General features: G+C 44.1%; 1 protein-coding gene across 3 annotated transcripts in view; it reads left to right on the top strand.

Moving 5' to 3' along the window:
* ocrl (OCRL inositol polyphosphate-5-phosphatase) overlaps positions 1 to 23,906 on the top strand; it is a 117,257-nt gene that overhangs the window by 58,340 nt on the left and 35,011 nt on the right. For all 3 annotated transcript variants that reach the window (XM_078547054.1, XM_078547055.1, XM_078547056.1), the window contains 2 exons: positions 216 to 325; positions 3,804 to 3,939. In XM_078547054.1, coding sequence (XP_078403180.1) covers positions 216 to 325; positions 3,804 to 3,939 — 246 coding nt within the window. The remainder of the gene's footprint in view (positions 1 to 215; positions 326 to 3,803; positions 3,940 to 23,906) is intronic.

Here is a 23,906-nt window from a genome sequence, read left to right as displayed (position 1 = left end):
ACTTTGCAGTTCGGAGAAATGTTAGTGTAGGTTTGTATTTTGTCTTCACATATAATTCAGTGGCAGCTTGATTTCAACATCCTTCAGTTTGTCTGTATTACAGGAGGCTGTCATTTGCATTTTTCACATTTTTTAGATAAACTAGGAGCATTATTTGATTAAAATATGTCTAATATTTGACTATGACAATTTATTCAGTTTTTATTCTTTTTCAGTTGAATATTCAGCGCAAAACTAAGAAAGCTTTTGCAGACTTCAATGAAGGGGAAATTCATTTCAGACCAACTTACAAGTATGACACCAAATCAGATCGATGGGACTCAAGGTAAATAATCTTGATAGATTTATTTATGAAGTTGTGAATAGTGGTATCTAGAAATAACCCATTCACACAGATGTTTCTTCAGTTGCATGTTATCATTCACAGATTTTATGATGGAATTGGTTAAATATTGCGGCCAACAGTTTCCAATTTGGGCACAGTTGGGGAACTGGACACAAGTCTCGGTTTTAAGAAGTGTTTTGCTCGAGCTTCCACCCAATTCATTCTCATCACCGAACAAATCATCTTCTGTGAACCAGCACAATCGGACAGCATTTTAGAACATAAATATACCAAGGAATATTTTTAATGCAAAATTTAAATTAGAGTGGTAATCTGGTGCAGTGTGACTAATGTAACTCAAAATGAGTTACATCACAAAAAATAAACAATTTTAATCAATTTCTGGTCCAGCAGAGTAACCTGATTTTACATAACTGAAAATGAATTTAGAAAACTATACAGAACCATTTACTAACTGTATTAGCCTACTGTAGTAAGTTTCTTAAATTTTTTAAAAATAGTTAAAAGCTTTTAAAACATGCCTTTTGGGTGTCCTGGCATCTTTTAATAAAAGCTAAATTTTGAGTCTCCTCGAAGGCCCACTAATAGACACAATTAGTGAAAAAGCGCAAATTTGGACTGGATGTGTGATCAGTTTTAGTGGATGGAGCCTGTTTCTGCACTTTTAAAAAAAATTAGTCAAAAGATCACAAAAACTCGATGCAATGGCCATAATTTACATTTGAAATTTCTCTTTTTTTTGTGCTGGTTTTGGGAGCAGAAACTCTTGCAATGCCTTTTTGCATTTTACAGGCCTAGCTTGGTATCACCTAATTGCTACTACTAGATTAATTTTGGCTTCGCTCTTCACACCCACCTTTCAACCTTGAGGGTGTTCTGCACTCTGGCACTTTGCTTTCATCAATTGGGAGAAAATTTAAGATAAAAGCAAAATACTACAGATGCTGAAAATCCAAAATAAAAACAAAATGTGCTGCAAATCCTCAGGTCTGGCAGCATCTGTGGAGAGAGAAACAGTTAACATTTTTAGTCGAATGAGTCAAGTGCCCCACCAGCCTCCACGTTCAAAAGATCAACCACTGCCATTTCTGCCATCTGTATCATGATGCCACCACCATACCCATCTTCGCCTTCCCTGTCAGCATTCCAAAGGGACCATTTGCTCCATGACCCCCTGGAGCTCTCTATTGATCCCAACATCTGGTCCACTTCACATGGCACCTTCCCGTGCAATAGCAGGAGGTGTAGCACCTGACCTTTATTCTCCTTTCTCCTCACTGTCCAAGGCCCCAGCACTGTCCAGGTGAAGCAGCTATTTACTTGTACTTCTTTTCAATTCAGCATGCTGCATTCACTGCTCACAATTCAGTGTCCTCTGGATTGTGGAGACCAATTTGCAGAATACCTCCACTCAGTCCGCAAGCATGACCCCAAACTTCTGGCTGCATGCCATTTTAATTCGCCACCTTGCGCTCTCACTCACACTTCTGTCCTTCATTTGCTGCAGTGTTCCAGTGAATCTCAAAGGAACAGCATCTTCTGATTAGGCACTTTGCAGCCTTCTGGGCTCAACATTGAGTTCAACAATTTCAGACCGTGAACTCTGTCCCCCATTTTGATACTGCTTTATTGCCATGTGCCGGTCTGAATCTTGTTTTTCATGTTTTTGCTTTCGGACAAAACTGTTATTTTTCCATTCACATTACTCTACAAATGCTTTGTTTCTTTACTACAACCATTACCACTCCCTTTGCCTTGTGTGCCATGATGCTTTGCCCTTTAATCTCTCCCATCCTCTACCCTATTCCAGATCTTTTTTTTGTTCTTCCTTCACCTCTTCCCTTTCAATGTCATAAAATCTATCACATTTCTACCTTCCTTCAGTTCTGAAGAAGTCGTATTCAAAATGTTGGCCAGGATTTTCCATGCATTGGGCGGGCTTGGCGGGAGCGGCGTGGGCAGTCGTGGAGCCAATTAAGGCCCGCTAGCATGGATCGTGAGCAGAAGTGGTACCTGTGCGGGCGGGGGGAGGAGGGAGAGTCGGGTCCAGCGCTTTTTTGTGCATGTGCACATAAGAGCGCTTCAATCTCCCCGAGGCACAGAGATGCCTCGGAGATTGAAGCGCTTTTTCAAGACATTATTAAAAACATTAAAAACCTAATGAAACATGTCCCCTCATGTGACTGTGTCACATGAGATGGGACATGTTTTCATTTACAAAATTAAGTTTTTATATAATCAGTATTAGCTTTAGGAAACCTCATCTCACTCATGGATGACGTTCCCTAAAAAACGTAAAAGCCGCTTGGCCTTTTTGTCTGCCCGCAAACTGTTAGATTGGACAGGCAGCGTAAATTTGGAGCTAATTAGCATGTTTAATGGCCTTAATAGGCCTTTCAATTATCGGCAGGCATGTGCCGGAGTTGGCTGCGCATCTGCCGATCGAAATATTGCGAGACAGCGTGATGACGTCAGGACGCACGCCCAACGTGATTGCGCGTCATTTTACATTCCAGTGTGTCAGGCCCGCCCCTGCACGCCAAATGTAAAATTCTGCCTGTTAACTCCACAGATGCCATCAAATTTGCTGGGTATTTCCAGCACATTATGTTTTATTAATGAAAATTTAATAGATGTGCAGTTTTGACCTAGCTCCTTAAAATGTACTGGGAAAATCAACTATTAATTGGCAGTAATTTATCATCTTTGAGAGGGAATAAAGTCAAAGGTGGAAAAAAAAGTTCTCATAAGGGTGTAACTTCTCTTAGAAGTTGAGGCAATGTATGCTAAACTTTACCAACGCATTGCTTTTAACTATCCAATGTTGACATTGGGTGCCAAGGACATCAATAATAGTTTTTCACCAAAAGTACAAAACTTAATCAAATAAATATTTTGTATGAAGAATTTGTACTTTTTGAGAAAGCGTTATTAAGGAGATTTTTTTTTTTAAACTGTAAGTTGTGTTCCTACATAACTCATTTTGGGTAAATCTTTGTTGCTGCTCTATATTTTAAAAAAAGTAGTGATGGCTCCCCTCCTGGAGTATAAGAAAAATTGTCTAACTCCCTTGGCTGAGAATGCCAGCTAGAAGGCTATTACAACTTCCTTTAATTGGGGTATGCTTGCTGGGCATCGCAGAAAAATGGACACTCTATTTATTCCTCTTCTCTAACCTCCCAACTCCCTGCCTTTCTCTATATCAAACACCTCCACCGCCATCCACCCCACCCCGACCTTCCACTGACCTAGCCCACAAAATCAAGGAAACGTTAAATCTCTGTTAAATACTGGCAAGTCATGTAAACCATGAATTAGGTCTGTGTCTCAAAAAGATGCACACTTTCTGTGGGTTTTGATAGTTAGCATACTGCAAGTATTTCCTGTTTATTATACTATATATTGTATCCCAAGGCCATTGTACCGCTGTATCATGCTGACTGTTTCTCCTTGGCAGCGGCAAGTGCCGTGTCCCAGCATGGTGTGATCGTGTACTCTGGAGAGGTGAAAGTGTACACCAGAAAAGTTATCGAAGTCACATGGAGCTTCGAACCAGCGACCACAAGCCTGTCAGCTCACTGTTGGATATTGGGGTATATATTGTTTGTGTGTATGTGTCTCTCTCTCTCTCTCTTGTGCTACCTTTCTACTGTACATTAAAAAAACTTTCCTACCACTAATGTCAACTGCACCCAAAACAAAATTGGTCAAATCTGTGGTGCTACAATCTGTTAATCCAAATCAATTCTCCTGAATTGCATATTGCTCTCTTCCTCTAATCTTGATGTTTACTAATCTCTACTTCAAGTTACCTCGTCTTCTCTCATACCCTTTTCAATGCTGTTGTTCAACACATTTCACCTAATAATCACAATAGTGGTTGGAGCTGGAATAAAGTTGATGAGCCCAGGTTGAAACATCGAAGAGGTGATGGGCTAAATTTAAAAAGGGATGCTGAATCCAATTTGAAATAGCGAGACAGAACCTTCAACACACACAGAATTAGAATTATCAAGAAGCAATTTAGGGTGGCTTAAGTTCAATGTGAACACATGCAAAACTTTGTTTCTTTTATATTTGACTTGAATTGTAAGTTCAGCTTTTGGACTATAAGACAATATAGTATAATATAAGCATGCAAAACCAAAACATGGACTACCTCATCCCATAATGCTGTCTGTTCAACAGAGTTGGAGAAATGGCAAAATATGCAGACTGTCCTTCCTCACCTCAGCTATCCTGGGCTATATATACTACTGATTTTTATTTGCGTGTAGGAACAATTATATACAGGAAAGGACATTCTGTGTGGGGCAAGCTGGATGAACCAATTATGATATCTTGTGCATCAGTATATGTATTCCCAACCCCATGTGAAAACCATGTGATTTCCAAGGAGAGGCTAAAAATCAGGTTAAAACCCCAGGCCAATTGTGGCTGGATGGGGGATATGGAGGAAATCTGGAAAGTTACTCTCCTCTGCAACCTCCCCACCAGCTAATCACAGCTAGTTCAGGAGATCACTCTGGCCCTGATAGCGCCTCATTTTCCCAACTTTTATAAGAGTTAGTCTCCGCCTCCACCAACTCTTGCTTGAAGGAATTCAGGAAATCGGCATCTATAGCACGTGTTTACAGCCTGTTCTAGAAGTCCTCTCTTCTCTAGGAAAAGAACCACTTCCTGACATCTAACAGAGATCTGGCCTTGTACAGTTAAAAATTGTGACCTTAGTCCTCCCTAACTTATTTAACAAATAGGAGCAACCATCCGAAACATCAGTCTCTCTAAACAGATCCAAACCCATCTGTAGTAATTATTTTCTGCCAGCATCTGTCCAGCCTGCTCGCAATCCAACTTTAAAAATTTCCACTGGTGCCAGTAGCTTTGATCTTGGAGAGAAGCCTTTTGTCTGATACCTTATTAAAAGCTTTTTTGTAATCGGGGCTTCCCTCATCCATCATGGTCGTTTCTTCAAAAAATATAATCAAATTTGGAAGGCATCACTTTTCTTTGAAGCTATGTTAGTGTCCCTTTATATGTTTCACTCTCTCAAAATAATCATATATTGCAACCCTAATGATTCACTCGAGCATCTTTCCTGTTACTGATGTCAAACTAATGGGCCTAGAGTTACCTCTGCCTGTCTTGTCCCCTCTTTTTTAAGGATGGAGACTGCATTAGCCTTCTTCCAGTTTGCAGGGACTATCCCAGAGTGCAGTAAACTTTTAGAAATGTAGGCAAGGTCTCACAGCAAGTGTTTCATCTCCCTGAGAACCTTCTGGTGCATATCATCCAGCCCAGCTATTCTGTCTGTTTTCAAGTTCATAATTCATATGTTCACCTATGTTTATTACTTATTTTGTTAATTTCATTAAATTTGAACTGTCAGGCATCATCTTCGAGAGTGAAAACTGATGCTAAGTGCTCATTTAATATTTCTGCCATACCCAGAGAATCTTCCTTCAAATGAATGTCATCAGTACATTCTGAGCTCGATTCTGGTGGTAAATGAAGAGCAACTAAAATACTGAGTCCATGCTGCCTATTATTCAACTGTACTTGGTTCAATTGGAGAGATTTTTGATAGTAAAGGAAAAGAAGAGCAAACACTAACTTTATCCTGCTTGCCTTATTTGGCTCCAGACTCTTTCAAGCAGCTCCCAGAACAGAATTATCAATGATTGTAGAAGTGTCTGTGTTATAGTCTTGTACCTTCCAATAGAAGGAATCCAGGTGGAAAAAAAAGTTTGTATGGTAACGTGAAAGAATAAGGAGAAAAAAATTCTGATTCTGAAACAGTTTTAAGAAGAACTCATGGATCTTCCCCCAATAAATTGAAGGAGATAGTCTTTATCGTACCCACCTTTGTGTTGCTGTTCTTTTTGTTATGTTTCTACCTCTGTGCCTCACTCATTTATGCTCCCTTTCCCCATCACTCATTCTTCTCCTTCCCCACCCAATTTAACTGTCATTAAAAAAAAAGGAGCTGGAGTAGGCCATTTGGCCGATCAAGCCTGCTCCGCCATTCAATGGGATCTGATTGTGGCCTTAACTTCACTTTCTTGCCTGCCCCCCCCCCACCCCCCGCCCCCGCCGCAATAGCCCTTGACTCCCTTGTCAACCAAAATCTGTCTAACTGAACCTTGAATATATTCAATGACCCAGCCTCCACTGCTCTCTGGGAAAGAAAATTCCAAAGTGACCCTCTGAAAGAAAAAATTTCTTCCACAACTCCCGCTAAAATGGGAAACACTTTGGATGAAATATTCCATTTTGAAACTAAGTGCAGTGGCGGGCAGGTTTCACAGTGCGTATCCTACTGCTCGGAAGGGTGGGAAATCGTGCCCAACTCCACACTTGGAAGCTCACTAATTATGCATAGGTGAATATCTCTTCGAATTGCCTGGTGGGTCGAGAGCTGATTTGTCCACCCCGCCATTAGCTGGTGGGGTTGAAGGTCTGTGTGCCATATTTAAATGCCATTGGAGTGCACATATCTCTCTCTCTCCAGCCCACCTCTCTCCAGGACATGTGCAAAGATGTTTTCCACCCAGAAGAAGGCTGCAAGCCAAAAGAAGGCAGCATCCCACTTCACCCACCAGGCCCCTGAGGCCTTGATCAGAGGAGTGCGGACACCTAGGGATGTCCTGTATTCCAGGGACAGTTCAAGGAAGCACAACAGCCTCACCCCTCCAGCCTGGAAGGCCATCACAAAGGAGGTCAACACAGCTGGCAACTGCGACCGAAATTAAACCCAGTGCAGGATCTCATCCGCTCCGCCAGGGTAAATCATCCTTCAACTCCCTCCAATATCAAACTCTCATCATGCACTGAAAGGGCTACGTTCTTCAGGGATCTCTCTCAACCATGAGCAGGGGACACATATCACCGCTTTCACATTGCTACCTTCCCATCTATCACACTGTGCACTCGTCATCCTCAGGCCTGGTGGGGAGGGCTCACCACACACATGGAGCATGCATCTTTGCCAACCTATGCTCCACCCCTTTGCATCACATGTTTGTTATCCAGGGCAAGCTTGCCCACAACAAATGAGAAAGAGTGCAGACCAGCAGGGGAGGGGGGTGGAGCGGGATTGGCCAATATCATTGCCCTAAGTAAGATCGAAGAGACTGCAACCAAGATTTCTGGGGAGAACAGGGATCGCTCCTGTGGGGCAGGGGAGATCAAATTGTCTCAGCAACCTAGAACAGATCACATCTCCATCAGTTCATCACGTCATGACAATCTAAGTGAGTAACATGCAGCCTTATAATCCTCTTGTTCATCATCTAAAACTCTTCTCTACCTTATAGGCAGCAGTAGATTGAGGCCCACAAAGGTGCCCACCATAAGTCTCAGCCCCCAGACCACATCCGGAGGAAGCTGAGGAAGAACGGTCACTGTGCTCACCCGCACCCTCCACCAGTGCAGAGACACACACCTCGGTGACGCATAGCTCTAGATTAGGCTCGGGCTCACCTACTGGAAAACACCTCACTGACACGTCCCCACAGCAGTTGGAGCCAGGGACAGCCCACGCCTCAGGCACTTGGAGGGCTGCTGGAGTCCAGCCACCTACTCAGCCCGAGTCAAGTGATGAGCTTCTGCGAGCAGCCATCAACTCAACGCTGGAGGTGCAACGACAGCTGGCAGCGGAACACCAGGCAGCGATTTGGCAGTCACTCAGCAGACGAGAGCAAAGGATGGAGGAGTCTGCGTTCTGCCTGATGTCATGGCCCCGACATATGAGTGCCTCAAGGCCATGGGAAAGTTGGCAACCACCATGGATACCTTGGTCCAACAGGTTTTGCCAGAATTGCGCTTGGTTCTGGACTGCATGGCCACACACCCTGGTGGACAACATCACAGGCGTAGGGGACTGGGTCGAGGGACCTTGACCTCCCTCCAGGTGCACCTTCTCAAGAAGTCAGGATGGGACCCTCGGGCATCCAGAGGGAGGATGAACATCAACCAGACACCCCAGAGGCCTCTTCTCAGGATGCTCCTAGGGTGTCCAGCCGCTCAGAGTCTCCTCTGCCTGTGAACCATCCGTGGCAGCTGCTCAGGCCTAGGGGGGTGTATCGGCCCCTGGGCAAGAGACCCTTATAAAGGCCGGGGCCCTCCAGAGGACCACCAGAGGACACCTGCCAAGGTCATTGCAGACATCTTTCTTCCTCTATGGTGTTGTCACCTTCAAACTGAACCTCATCACCCTTGAGGTTCCTGGGCCTCCTGTTCTTCATCCTCTTATTCTCCTCCATTTCACCCTCTGGCAAGGGATCACACCTTTGCAGCGTGAGGTTGTGAAGGGCACAACACATAGTGATGATGCAGGAAACCCTATCGGGAGTGTACTGTAGCAATCCAAACATCTGAAGCGCATCTTCCCCAATATTCTGCTCTACTAGGGAGCATGTGGAGCTGTGAGCAGCATTGTACCTCACCTCGGAACGATTCTGAGGGCGACGCTTCGACGGCATCGGCCAGCATTTCAGAGGGTGCCCCTTATCAGGCCCTTTGAAAATCTTAGGCACTTGGGAGTGACTCAGAATGTATGAGCCATGGCAACTCCCAGGATATCTGGCACAATTTTTTAAAATTATTATTCATTCATGGGATGTGGGCTTCACTGGCTGAGCCAGCATTTATTGCCCATTCCTAGTTGCCCTTGAGAAAGTGGTGGTGAGCTGCTGCCTTGAACCGCTGCAGTCCATGTGGTGTAGGTACACCCACAGTGCTGTTAGGAAGGGAGTTCCAGGATTTTGACCCAGTGACAGTGAAGGAACAGCGATACGTTTCCAAGTCAGGACGGTGCATTCCAATGATCACACACCAGTTGTACATTCATGAAATGGTAGCCTTTGCAGTTTATAAACATTAGGAGCTGCTGCCATGGAGCCCTTAAAGCCACATGGGTACGGTCGACTGCACCCTGCACTCTTAGGAAGGCTGAGGTAGCTGCGAAGCCGGTGAATCTCGCAGCCTGGCCAACTTCATCCAGAGCAAACCTCACATAGTGATGTGCCTTGCTGTGAAGAGCACCTGTGACCTTTATGTATCGATGTGTTGCAGATTGAGAGATGCCACACAGGTCCCCTGTGGATCCCTGGAAAGACCTGCAGGCAAAGAAATTGAGCATAGCAGTCACCTTTAAAGCCATGGCAGGGGATAGCCTCCAACTCCACAGGGTATCAGGCCTTCATGAAGAATGTGGTAGGTGTGATCTGCCATAGCCTGGGACAAGCGCAGACGTGCCTAGCATTGTCTTTAACTCATTTGAAAATAGAAGAGTCATCTTCAGTATACTCTTGGTCTGGGGATTTGCCTCCTTTGCCTGGGTCTTTTCTCTTGAGCCTCTTGTTCTTGCTCTGGTTCCCCTTGACCCTGGACATCAAGCGGGGCCTCCTGGTGGAGCTGTGCTCAGCGTTGCCTCTCCCTCTTTGCCTCCTCCATGCATTGCTACCTTCAAAAAGACAGCAATGAGCCCTGAATCCATTTGTGCTTTTACCTTCTCTCTGAAATGAAACATTGAAGACATTAATGAGTAACGGATCAAGATATTGAAGCTCACAATCTGTTATCTACAGCGACTTTAATGGTTTATAGTGGTTTCTGCCCCACTTGCATTGTCGCTAATGCTGCCTTGTATTTGAGGCGTCACCACCCACATTGAGGTGACCAAGATGCCATCCCAGAAACATAACATCTGAATCCCTCATTGCTATGAGAAGGTTTGACTGACACGCGCTACCTAACCTGGCTCAGTGCTCTAATCTCTGATCTGGCATTCTAATTAACAAAACAAAAACAGAATTACCTGGAAAAACTCAGCAGGTCTGGCAGCATCGACGGAGAAGAAAAGAGTTGACGATTCGAGTCCTCATGACCCTTCAACAGAACTGAGTAATATTAGGAGAGGGGTGAAATATAAGCTGGTTTAAGGTGGGGGGGGTTTGTGGGGGGAGAGAAGTTGGCGGGGGGGTGGTTGTAGGGACAAGCAAGCAGTGATAGGAGCAGATAATCAAAATATGTCACAGACAAAGGGACAAAGAGGTGTTGAAGGTGGTGATATTATCTAAACGAATGTGCTAATTAAGAATGGATGGCAGGACACTCAAGGTACAGCTTGATGCTGCCAGACCTGAGTTTTTCCAGGTAATTCTGTTTTTGTTTTGGATTTCCAGCATCCGCAGTTTTTTGTTTTTATCTAATTAACAAAAGGTTGCTGATGATTGATGACTGGATATCCTTTGGCATATGAATTAGAAGCAGGAGTAGGCCACTCGGCTCCTCAACCCTGCTCCACCATTCAGTAAGATCATAGCTGATCTGAATGTAACCTCAACCCCACATTCCTGCTTACCCCTGATAACCTTTCACCCTCCCCCCTTGTTAATCAAGAATCTATCTAGCTCTGCCTTAAAAATATTCAAAGACTCTGCTTCCACTGCCTTTGGGGAAAAGAGTTCCAAAGACACTCAACCCTCAGAAAAAATTTCTCCTCATCTCTGTCTTAAATGAGCGACCCCTTATTTTTAAACAGTGACCCCTAGTTCTAGATTCTCCCACAAGAGGAAACATCCTCTCCACATCCACCATGTCAGGAACCCTCAAGATATTAAACATTTCAATTAAGTCGCCTATTACTCTTCCAAGTTCTAGTGGATACAAGCCTAACCTGCCCATCCTTTCCTCATAAGACAACATGCCCATTCTTGGTATTAGTATAGTTAACCTTCTCTGAACTGCTTCTAATGCATTTACATCTTTCTTCAAATAAGGAGACCAGTACTGAACACACTACTCCAGATGCGGTCTCACCAATGCCTTGTACAAGCATAGCCTCCCTACTTTTGTAATCAATCCCCCTTGCAATAAAGGATAACATTCTATTAGCTTTCCTAATTACCTGCTGTATTTGCATTCTAACCTTTTGTGATTCATGCACTAGGACACCCAGATCCCTCTAAATTTGAGCTCTGCAGTCTCTCACCATTTAGATAATCTTTCTTTCTATTCTTCCTGCCAAAATGAACGATTTCACATTTACCCACATTATATTCCATTTGCCAGATCTTTGCCCATTCACTTAACCTATCTATGTCACCTTGTAGCCTCCTTACTTCCTCTTCACAGTTTACTTTCCTACCCATCTTTGTCTCGTCAGCAAATTTAGCAACCATTCCTTCAGTCCCTTCACCCAAGTCATTTATATGAATTGTAAAAATTGAGGCCCCAGCACCGATCCCTGTGGCACACCACTCGTCATACCCTGTCAACCAGAAAAAGACCCATTTATGCCAACTCTCTGCTTCCTGTTAGCTAGCCAATCTTCTATCCATGGCAACATGTTGCCCCTTACACCATGAACTTTTATTTTCTGCAATAACCTTTGACACATTATCAAATTCCTTCTGGAAATCCAAGTACAGTACATCCACTGGTTCCCCTTTATCCGCAGCACATGTGACTCCTTCAAAGAACTCCAATAAATTGCTTAAACATCATTTCCCTTTTACAAAACCATGTTGACTCTGCCTGATTGCCTTGAATTTTTCTAAGTGCCCTGCTATAACATCTTTAATAATGGCTTCTGACATTTTTCCTATGCAAGGAGCTCAGAAATAGGAGAATAGCGCAGATGAATACGTGGCTTAAGAGTTGGCGCCGGAGGGAGGGTTTTAGATTCCTGGATCGCTGGATGTGGAGAGGATGTTGTGGGAGAATCTAGAACTAGGGGTCACTGTTTAAAAATAAGGGGTCGCTCATTTCAGGATGTTAGGCTAACTGGCCTATAGTTTCCTGCTTTTTGTCTCCCTCCCTTTTTGAATAAATGAGTTATATTTGCTATTTTCCAATCTAATGGACCTTTTCCCCCAAATTTAGGGAATTTTGGAAAATTAAAACCAGTGCATCAGCTATCTCACTAGCCACTTCTTTCAAGACCCTAGGGTGAAGTCCATCCAGACCTGGGGATTTGTCAGCCCGCAGCCCCAACAATTTGCTCAATACCACTTTCCTGGTGATTATAATTTTCCAGAGTTTTTCCATTCCTTCCATTTCCTAATTTACAGCTATTTCCAGGATGTTACTTGTGTCCTCTATAGTGAAGACCGAAGCAAAATACCTGTTTAATTCATCCGCCATCTCCCTACTTTCCATTATCAATTCCCCAGATGCACTGTCTATAGGACCAACGCCTCACTTTGTTGATTGACTCTCTTTATATTACTAGCTAGCTTTCTCTCATACTCTAATTTTTCCCTCCTTATTAATCTTTTTGTCATTCTTTGCTGTTCTTTATATTTTTTCTAACCTGACACCCGTTTCCATAATTATATGATTTTTTCTTGAAGTTTGATGCTATCATTTAACTTTTTTAGTTAACCACAGATGGTGGGCCCTCCCCTTGGAATTTTTCTTTCTCATTAGAATGTATATATTCTGTGTATTCTGAAATATCCCTTTTAAACATCAGCCACTGAACCTCTATTGACACATCCCTTAACCTCATTTGCCAGTTCATTTTAGCTAGCTCTGCTTTCATGCCCTCATAATTGCTCTTATTTAAGTTTAAAATACTAGCCTTGGACACACTCGTTTCTCCCTCAAAATGAATGTAAAATTCAATCATGCCATGATCGCTGCTACCTAGGGGTGCCTTCACCAAGAGGTTATCAATTAATCCCATCTCATTGTTCAGTTCCAGATCTAGTATAGCCTACTCTCTGGTTGGCCCCTGAAAGTGCTATTTTAAGAAACTATCCTGAAAACATTCTATGAACTCCTCTATGTTACCTTTGCCCATCTGATTTTTCCAGTCTATATGTAGATTAAAATCCCCCATGATTATTGCTGTACTTTTCTGGCATGCTCCCATTATCTCTTTTATACTCTGTGCTACTGTGTAATTACAATTAGGAGGCCTGTACACCACTCCCACAAGTGACTTCTTGCCTTTATCATTCCTCATCTCAACCCAAACCGCTTCTACATCCTGGTTTCCTGAACATAGGTTATCCCTCTCTAATGTGCTAAAACCATCATTAATTAACAGAGCCACCCCTCCACCTTTTCCTAACTTCCTGCCCTTCCTAAATGTCACATACCCTTCAATATTCAGGTCCCTATCTATATCATCCTATGGCCATGTCTCTGTAATTTCTATCAGATCATACTTATTTATTTCTATTTGCGCTATCAGTTCATCTATTTTCTTTTGAATGCTACAAGCATTTAGATACAGAGCCTTTAGTTTTGTCCTTTCATTATTTTTGTCGCGTCTAGCCTTATCTGCTGATTTACTTTTAGATTTGTACTCTGTAGCTTCCTGACACAGCCTGTTTATCATTTCCCATATTAATATCTGTCTCTCTTGCCTTGCCTCTACTCTTTGGTTTACCACATCTTCCCAAATGTGATCCCTTGCTCCCACGATTCTGTTTAAAACCTTCTCTATTTAGGTGGCTCGCAAGGACACCAGCACGGTTCAGGTGTAGATCGTCCCACTTTCCCCAATACTGGTGCCAGTGCCCCACAAACTGGAACTAATTTCTCGCACACCAGTCTGAACCACGCATTCATTTCTCTAATTTTATTTGCCCTATGCCAATTTGCACATGGCTCAGGTAATAACCCAGGAATTGTTACTTTTGAGGCTCTGCTTCTTAATTTGGTGCCAAGCTCATCATACTGACTATGCAGAGCCTCCTTCCTCATCCTACCTATGTCATTGGTACCTACATGGACCACAACCACTGGATCCTCCCCCTCCCACTGCAAGTTCCTTTCGGGCCCTGAGCAGATGTCCCAAACACTGGCATCGGTTTATAGTTTGTATATTCTGTAGTAACGAGGATCAGGAAAGAAGAGCCCTAGAGTAATTGATTTAAAAGGTTTAATATAAAGGGATAAATCTTGGCAGGAGAGCTCAAAGCCATGGTGTGCTCCATGTGGGAAGCTGGTAACATTTCCAGTGCCCGGGACCAGCATGTGTGCAGGAAGTGTGTCCAGCTGCAGCTCCTGGAAGCTCGGGTTTCAGAGCTGGAAAGGGCTGCTGGGGACACTGTGGAGCATCTGCAAGTCTGAAAGCATCATGGATAGCAGGTTTAGAGAGGTGGTCACACCGCAGCTGAAGGGACTTGAGGAAGGAAGGGAATGGGTGACCACCAGGCAGTCCAGGAGAAACAGGCAGGTAGTTCAGGAGTCCCCTGAGGTCCTGCTCGCAAATCAGTATTCCATTTTGGAAGCTGATGAGGGTGCTGGTTCCTCCAGGAAATGCAGACAGAACCAAGCTTCTGGCATCAGAAGCAGTCTGTCTGTACAGGAGGGAGGAAGAGCAATAGTAATAGCGCATTCTATAGTCAGGGGAATAGATAGGCGCTACTGTGGCCATCAACGTGACCCCAGGATGGTGTTATGCCTCCCTGGTGCCAGGGTCTGGGATGTCAGTGAACAGCTGCAGGGCATCCTGAAGAGGAAGGGTGATAAGGCAGAGGTCATGGTACATGTTGGTACCAATGACATAGGTAGAAGGAGGGATGAGGTCTTGCATCAAGAATTCAGGGAGTTAGGCAGTAGACTAAAAAGCAAGTCCTCTCGGGTTGTAATCTCTAGATTACTCCCAGTGCCAAGTGCTAGTGAGCTCAGAAATAGGAGAATAGCGCAGATGAATACATGGCTTAACAGTTGGTGCAGGAGGGAGGGTTTTAGATTCCTGGATCGCTGGGGCCATTTCTGGGGAAGGTGGGACCTGTACAAGCGGGACGGTCTACATCTGAACCAGAGCAGGACTAACATCCTTGCGGGTGGGTTTGCTAGTGCTGTTGGGAGGAGTTTAAACTAATTTGGCAGGTGGAGCGGACACAGAATGTTAGCAGAATAGGGACACATCATAATACAGTAAAAAAAAGTCAAGTCAAAGGGAGTACAGCTGCATAAAGTTTCAGGGGAGTAAGGCAAAGCTGGATGGCCTCTACTTTAATGCCAGGAGTATTACAGGTAAAACAGATGAGTTAAGGGTGAAGACACATGGAATTGTGATATAGTAGCCATCACTGAGACGTGGTTGAGGGAGGGGCAGGATTGGCAGCCCAACATTCCAGGATATAGAATCTTCAGGCAAGACAGGGGAGGGGGTAAAAGAGGAGGAGGCATTGCATTATTAGTTAAGGAGTCAGTTACTGCAGCAAGGAGAGATGATATCTTGGAGGAGGCATCGAATGAAGCTTTGTGGGTAGAGCTTAGGAATAAAAAAGGGGCAGCCACATCATTAGGTGTTTATTATAGACCCCCAGATAGTCAGCAGGAAATTGAGGAGCAAATATGTGCACAATTTGCGGAGGTGAGTAAAAGCAATAATAATAGGGTAATTATATTAGGTGATTTCAACTTTCCCAACATTAATTGGGATAGACATAGTGTTAAGGGCTTGGATGGAGTGGGTTTCTTGAAATGTGTACAAGGGAACTTTTTAGGTCAATATGTAGAGGGTCCAACAAGGGACGGTGCGGTGCTGATTCTGGGGAATGAAGCCGGACAGGTGGCTGAGGTGGTGGTGGGGGAGCATTTTAGTGATAGCAACCACAACATGGTATAATTTAAGCTTGTTGTGGACAAAGAAATAGAAAAGTTGCAAAAAAATGTTTTGGATTGGGGGAGAGTGGATTTTAGTAAAATAAGGCAGAATCTGGCCAAGGTAGACTGGGAACAGTTACTTGTGGAGAAATCTACAGAAGAGCAGTGGGGGGGCATTCAAAAAGGAAATGGGGAAGGTACAGGCTCAACATGTTCCCTCTAGGGTGATAGGGAGGAGTAACAAGCCCAGAGAACCATGGATGATCAGAAAGATATTCAGGATACGATGAGAAGGAAAAAAGAGGCTTTTAGCAGGTACAAGGGAAGCAAATCAGCGGAGACATTAGTGGAGTACAGAAAGTGCAGGGTGGAGCTTAAGAAAGCAATTAGGAGAGCAAAGAGGGAATATGAGAAAGCTCTGGCTGGTAAAATTAGGAAATATCCTAAGATATTCTATAAGTATATCAATGGGAAGAGGATAACCAGGGAAAGAGTAGGGCCCATTAGGGACCAAGCAGGCAATCTATGGGTGGAGCCAGAGGACATCACTAGAGTGTTGAACGAATACTTCACATCCGTCTTCACCCAAGAGAATGAGGATGAAGGTATCGAACTCGGGGAGAGAGACTGTGAGGTTCTTGAGCAAATTGATATAGGGAGTGACAAGGTATTGGAGGTGTTGGCAGGCTCAAAAGTGGACAAATCTCCAGGTCTGGATGATTTGTGTCCCAGACTGCTGAGGGAGGCAAGGAAAGAGATCGCAGGGGCTCTGACCCAAATTTTTAATTCCCCTCTGGCCACGGGGGAGATGCCAGAGGACTGGAGAACAGCTAGTGTGGTTCCGCTATTTAAGAAGGGTTGTAGAGATAAGGCAGGGAACTACAGACCGGTGAGTCTCACGTCAGTGGTAGGGAAACTATTGGAGAAAATTCTGAAGGAGAGAATCTTTCTCCACTTGGAGAGGCAAGGTTTGATCAGGAATATTCAGCATGGCTTTGTCAGAGAGAGGTCATGCCTAACAAATTTAATTGAATTTTTTGAGGAGGTGACCAGGTGTGTAGATGAGGGTAGTGCAGTTGCTGTAGTTTATATGGATTTCAGCAAAGCCTTTGACAAGGTCCCACATGGGAGACTTATAAAGAAGGCAAATGCACATGGGATACAGGGTAATTTGATAAAGTGGATTCAAAATTGGCTTAGGGTGATGACAGAAGGATGCCTTAGTGACTGGAAGCCAGTGTCCAGTGGCATACCACAGGGATCTGTGCTGGGTCCCCTATTATTCGTCATTTATATAAACGACATAGATGATTATGTGGGGGATAGGATTAGTAAATTTGCTGATGACACAAAGATTGGCCGGGTGGTTAACAGTGAGGTTGAGTGTCTTGGGCTACAGGAAGATATAGATGGGATGGTCAAATGGGCAGATAAGTGGCAGATGGAATTTAACCCTGAAAAGTGAGAGGTGATACACTTTGGAAGGAGTAATTTGACAAGGAAGTATTCAATGAACGGCATGGCACTAGGAAGTTCTGAGGAACAAAGGGACCTTGGCGAGTGTGTCCATAGATCTCTGAAGGTGGAGGGACATGTTAGTGGGGTGGTGAAAAAGGCATATGGGATACTTGCCTTTATCAATCGAGGTATAGATTACAAAAGTAGGGAGGTCATGTTGGAGTTGTATAGAACCTTGGTGAGGCCACAGCTGGAGTACTGTGTGCAGTTCTGGTCGCCAGATTATAGGAAGGATGTGATTGCACTGGAGGGGGTGCAGAGGAGATTCACCAGGATGTTGCCTGGGATGAAACATTTAAGTTATGAAAAGAGGTTGGATAGACTTGGGTTGTTTTCGTTGGAGCAACCTGATCGAGTAGTACAAAATTATGAGGGCATGGACAGGGTGGATAGGGACTAGCTGTTCCCCTTAGTTGAAGGGTCAGTCACGAGGGGACATAAGTTCAAGGTGAGGGGCAGGAGGTTTAGGGGGGATGTGACGAAAAACTTTTTTACTCAGAGGGTGGTGACGGTCTGGAATGCACTGCCTGGGAGGGTGGTGGAGGCGGGTTGCCTCATATCCTTTAAAAAGTACCTGGATGAGCACTTGGCACGTCATAACATTCAAGGCTATGGGCCAAGTGCTGGTAAATGGGATTGGGTAGTTAGGTCAGGTGTTTCCCACATGTCAGTGCAAACCCGATGGGCCGAAGGGCCTCTTCTGCACTGTGTGATTCTGCAATCAGGCAGGCAACAAAGCCAACTGGACTGTCGCTCTTTACTACAGAGAACAATGGCCTGTTATGAATGCCAATTCTAGAGAGCAGTGACTGGCCTCCGTTAATGGAATGCATATATGCTGCACATGTGCCTCCATATCAATTGACTGCTTTCCCAAATATACATTCGGATGTGTTAACGCTGATATGCTGCAAAAGTGAAGTTAAGCTGTTGACTTATGAGTCTTCCTGCTTGCGCTGACAAAGGCATTGGCTTCCAATGGCTTTCTTCGCAAGGAGGTCGTCCTACTTTCACTCTAATAAGACTCCAGTTCAATCTTGCACCACAAACAAGTTAGAGAGCACCCCCAGAAAAGGCTCCTTACCCCAGCAGTGCACTCCTCCCACACAGCCTTCTGCACCACTATTTCAAAACAAGCTTTGACGCTCCCTTTCTCACTGTCCGTGTCCCAGAAATCTACGTGGAACCTCATGATATGAAGGTAGAGCTCCCTCCTGTTATTCTCTAGTCTCCCTCAATAATACTGGGTCCCATAGTTGTTGTTGTCAACATTCCTACCCTCCCCACTGAGCCCATCACTACTGAAGCACCCATGCCGCACATGGACATCTACCTTCCCCATCTGAAGGCTGAGAGTCGCTGTCGCCTACCGAGGTGAACCCCTCTAGGAAAGCTTCACTTACCTCCCCCCACCCCCCTTCATTTTATGTTCCCCAAATACAGGCTGCAAATGCCTTTCATTACCATCACCACACCATCTGCAGCCCAGTACAGAGACAGACAAGCCCGTGGACAGTGACTGTGACACAGCCCTGCACACCAAGTCGTGCATTATTCCTACTGAGCACAGCCCTTGCCCTTCCCTGGAGCGGGAGTACACTGTGCTCCCAAAGATTACTCCTGTCACATGCTCACAGCACCCCATGACTGTATCCACTCTCTGACTATGACTGTGAGGTCCACAGAGCCCCAGGAGTGTCTCTGCTCTCTGACTGCTTTCCACAGAGCCCCAGGAGTATCTCCACTTTCTGACTGCTTTCCACAGAGCCCCAGGAGTGTCTCCACTCTCTGACTGCTTTCCACAGAGCCCCAGGAGTGTCTCTATTCTCTGACTGCTTTCCACAGAGCCCCAGGAGTGTCTCTATTCTCTGACTCCTGACTGCAAGCCCCAGACCAAGGACTATGACTTTCACAGAGTTCCCCATGCCCCTCATGATTGAAGACTACACTGTCTCCCTTCCCCTCCCCCACTGTCCTCCCCCCACCCCGCCCTACCCCACCCTTATAAGTCTGTGCGCAACCCATCCATCTTGTGGCACACTATCAACCCCCCACCCCTTTTCTATTTGAGAGTCTGTGTTTATCCCTTCCCATTGATACATGTTGTATGCCCTTCATCCCCTTGTTTGACAGTGTTTCAGTTGCCCTTTTCGGGCTCCAACTTCCCACCCTTGGGTCTACACTTTGCCTCCCATCGTTCACCCTCCTCCCCCACCACCTTGCAAAGCCTCCAAAGCGTTTCAGTCCTGCCCCTCAGCCTTCCATTGTGCTCCCTTCCCTATACCAATCCCTTGCAAAGCCTTCCTTCCCCATTGACGCCCATGTCCCCCATAACCCCCCTTCCTCACCCCACTCCACAAACCCATTTCCTGGTTGAAATGCTGGCTTCTGAATGTTCAACCCTGTATGAGTATCGCTGCACAGTGCTGTGTTCTGGACAACGGTGGCACCCACTGGGTTTATACCAGCCCTTCACCACCATGCCTGCACCCCCCAACCCAACCCTGGTTGCAATTCACATAACAGTAATCTGGTTTACTACTTTTTCCCCTACTTTTTGATACTTTCATTCAGTTTTTTTTTCTTTTAATTTGCTCTTTTTTTATTTTCAGCTTACCCTTTTCAGTTTCTGTCTTTTGTTAACCTTTTCTGTCTTTTGTTAACCATCTGTGACTCTTGTTTTTGTGTGGCTCATGTGGTGAATTAACTCTTAGCTGCAGTTGGTGGCTAAAGGATGAGAGGAAGGATCAGGTGTGGAGACTGCAGTTTTGCAACACAGATAGCAGCTGACAGAAAACAAACCTGAAGGGTTTAGCACCAGCTGCCTGGAAAATGCAAATAACAGGATTTTGGAGGACTGAAAGGCAAGTGCAGTACAGGTGTATGACAAATTAAAAGCTGTCAAGTTTAACCCCAACGCCCAGCCATCACCAGCTTTGGCTCAGTGGTAGTACTCAAAAGATTGCAGGTTAAAGTTGCACTCCAGAGACTTGAGCGCATGATGTATCCTTTCATTTCAATGCAGTGCTGAGAGAGTGTTGCATTCAGAATGTAGAAGTTGGGATTTTGGTGAGGTTGGCACTCTATTAAATGGTAGTTGAGTAGTCTCAAATTGAAATTTAATTTAACTTAGAACTTTACAGAACTATAAAAGAAACTGCAATTAGTCGACACTTAGCAGTAGCTGCCTGCCAACGGGAGCTAACAAATAAGCTAATCAACTATAAGTGATTGCCTGAATATGGGGCTAATTACTGTGAGCAGAAAGCTGAGCTTGTAATTTGGTTATGGCTGAAAAAGATGTATAAAATAAACAGTTATCCATTGAAGCACACAATAGGAATTTGGTGCAGAGTGGGAAGAAGATGCTGTTTTTGCCTCCAATATATTGCAGTGTGTTACAAGTAAATATTTAATTTAATTCACCTAAAACTTAAACTCAATCAAGTAATTTGTGGGGAAAAAACTAAAAGCTATAAATTAAGTTGGTTATATACACAAACTTTAATGAAATAAATAAAACAAGGTTACATATTAATGGCAGTACAGTTGGTGTGACACAACTGCAGAATATGGGAGTTTGTGGAAAGCATTATGACCCAGACAACCACATCTATAGTAAACCTGTGTGTACTAAAGAACTTTACTTCGGACTTGTTATCTTAGGTACAGATTATACTCTTTCGAGTTATCAACAGTCACAGATTGCAACTCTTTGAGTACAATCACAGTTCTTGGTTTTCCGGGAGTGGGACATGAACCCACAACCCTCTGATTCAAAGGTGAGGGTGCTATGAACTGAGCCACAGCTGACACCTCTAGGTACAGATTATGGAGCATCAGGGAGGAGAGTATTACCTGTATTAATTGTATAAATTAAGGTTAAGTGCATACAGGTGGGGAGCATTCATTGGATAATCACTTAAACACATAAAGAGACACTTAGGAATAGTAGCGGTGGGTTGTAGAGTTAGGAGCTATACATTCGGATCTATTCAAAGTGAAACATTACAAAACTGAGAAAAGATTGATTTCTGGTCGTTTCCTTCACCAGCTGGCTGTCAGAATTGTGGCAACCTGGGCCCTTTGATGCAGGAGGCAGTCACACCCCTTAGTTAGGATGTACTACAGGTCTGGTTAGTGATCAGGGTCAAGAGGATGTGACTTCGACTAATACAGGTAAAGGGACCCCCGGTGTTGTGCTGAAGGAGCCTTGAACTTTGTCCTTAACCAAGAGTTATGAGGTTTTTGCTTTGTGTAAATGAGGGCAGGGTGGATAAGCAAACTGGCCATGGCACAGTGGTACGAGAGACCAATAATGTAGGGAAAGTGAAAAGGAGTGTGATATTGGTAGGGGACAGTATAGTCAGGTGGATAGATACTATTCTTTGAAGCCACTTCAAATGTTATGATGCTGCCCAGTACCAGATTAAGGATGTTTACCTGGGGCTAGAGGACAACTTGGGAGTGGGAGGGGAGGATTCAGTTGTCACGCAGCACATAGGAACAAACAACATATGTAAAACGAGGTTCTACTGAGGATATTTGAGGATCTAGGCCAAATTAATCAGTAGCACCTCAAAGGGAATAATCTCTAGATTGTCGATAGGTAGTACAGAACTTGAATATTGCTGAAAAAAGACATTTTGTCGAAGCTTTTCATCTTGCACTCATCAGGACTATCGCAAGAATACCAATGTCAGGGAAAGCAACAACTTTGTATTAAACGAGAAGAGAGTGCTGATTGGTTGGCAAGTAGACTCTGATTGGTAGAAGCATTGTCAAGGAGAAAGCACCAGTTAATTGTGACTGGCAGTTAACTTCCAAGTATTGTTTCAAATTTAAACCAGGCAGATTGACTCTGATAGGGCAATGCCTTTACCTGAGGAATGAACCAGCGAATGGCTATCACTTATTTTGTTTAGCTGAAATAGGCGCAATGTATGTACATGTTCTTTCTGTCTGCAAAGAACAGGGCCCTGTGTATTAATATATGTAGCTTCCAGTACACACACATGCGCCACACTGTGAGCCCAACTGACAATCTTAAATTGGTTGTCAGCTAAACAAAATAAGTGAGAGCCATTCACTGGTCACTGGCAAATGTGAAATCGTTCATTTTGGCAGGAAGAATAAAAAAGAAGTTTATTATCTAAATGGTGAGCGATTCAGAGGGATTTGGGTGTCCTAGTACATGAGTCGCAAAAGGTTAGTATGCAGGTACTGCAGGTAATTAAGAAAGCGTATAGAATGTTATCATTTATTTTGAGGGGAATTGATTACAAAAGTAGGGAGGTTATGCTTTAGTTGTACAGGGCATTGGGGAGACCACATCTGGAGTATTGTGTTCAGTACTGGTCTCCTTATTTAAAGAAAGATATAAATGCATTAAAGCAGTTCAGAGAAGGATTACTAGACTAATACCAGGAATGGGTGGGTTGTCTTATAAGGAAAGGCTGGACAAATTAGGCTTGTATCCACTGGAATTTAGAAGAGTAATAGGCGACTTAATTGAAACCTTGAAGATCCTTAAGGGCCTTGACATGGTGGATGAGGAGAGGATGTTTCCTGTTTTGGGAGAATCTAGAACTAGGGGTCACTGTTTAAAAATAAGGGGTTGCTCATTTAAGACAGAGATGAGGAGAAATTTTTTCTGAGGGTTAAGAGTCTTTGGAACTCTTCTTCAAAAAGTAGTGAAAGCAGAGTCTTTGAATATTTTTAAGGCAGAGCTGGTTAGATTCTTGATTACCAGGGGCGGGGTGATGAAAGGTTATCGGGTTGGCAGGAATGTGGGGTTGAGGTTACATTCCGATCAGCCATGATCTTATTGAATGGTGGAGCAGGCTCGAGGGGCCGAGTGGCCTACTCCTGCTCCTAAATTGTGTGGTTATATATTCCTCAGGACACGGCATTGCCCTATCAGAGTCAAGCTGCCTGGTTTAAATTTCAAACAATGCTCGGCAGTTAACTGTCAGTCACTATTAACTGGTGCATTCTCCATGACAACGCCTCTTTCAATCAGAGTCCACCTGCCAATCAATCAGTACTCTCTTCTCATACAATACAACGATGTTGCTTCCCCTGACGTTGGTATTCTTGCGATTGCCCTGATGAGTGCAAGGCGAAAAGCTTCAACACAATGTCTTTTTTCAGCAATCTCTAGATTACCACCTGAGTCATTTGCAGATTGACATAGGGTCAGATGGACCAGGTATTGTTTAAATGTCAAGGGGAGATAGAATTTAACTACCTTGTTGTGGATGGTCATTGTTTAGCACATAACTTGCCAGTTATCAGCCCAAACCCAAATGTTGCCCAAACTTTGAACATATGGGAACAGTCTGCTTCATTATTTGAGAAGGTGCAAATGGAACTGAACACTGCAATCATCAGCAAACATCCCTACATCTAGTCTTATGATGGACGGAAGGTCATTGATGAAGCAGCTGTTGATGTTCGAGCC

This window comes from Cetorhinus maximus, chromosome 8, assembly GCF_964194155.1.
Source record: "Cetorhinus maximus chromosome 8, sCetMax3.hap1.1, whole genome shotgun sequence".
NCBI classification, from domain to species: Eukaryota; Metazoa; Chordata; class Chondrichthyes; order Lamniformes; family Cetorhinidae; genus Cetorhinus; species Cetorhinus maximus.
This window is presented reverse-complemented; position numbering and strand designations above follow the sequence as displayed.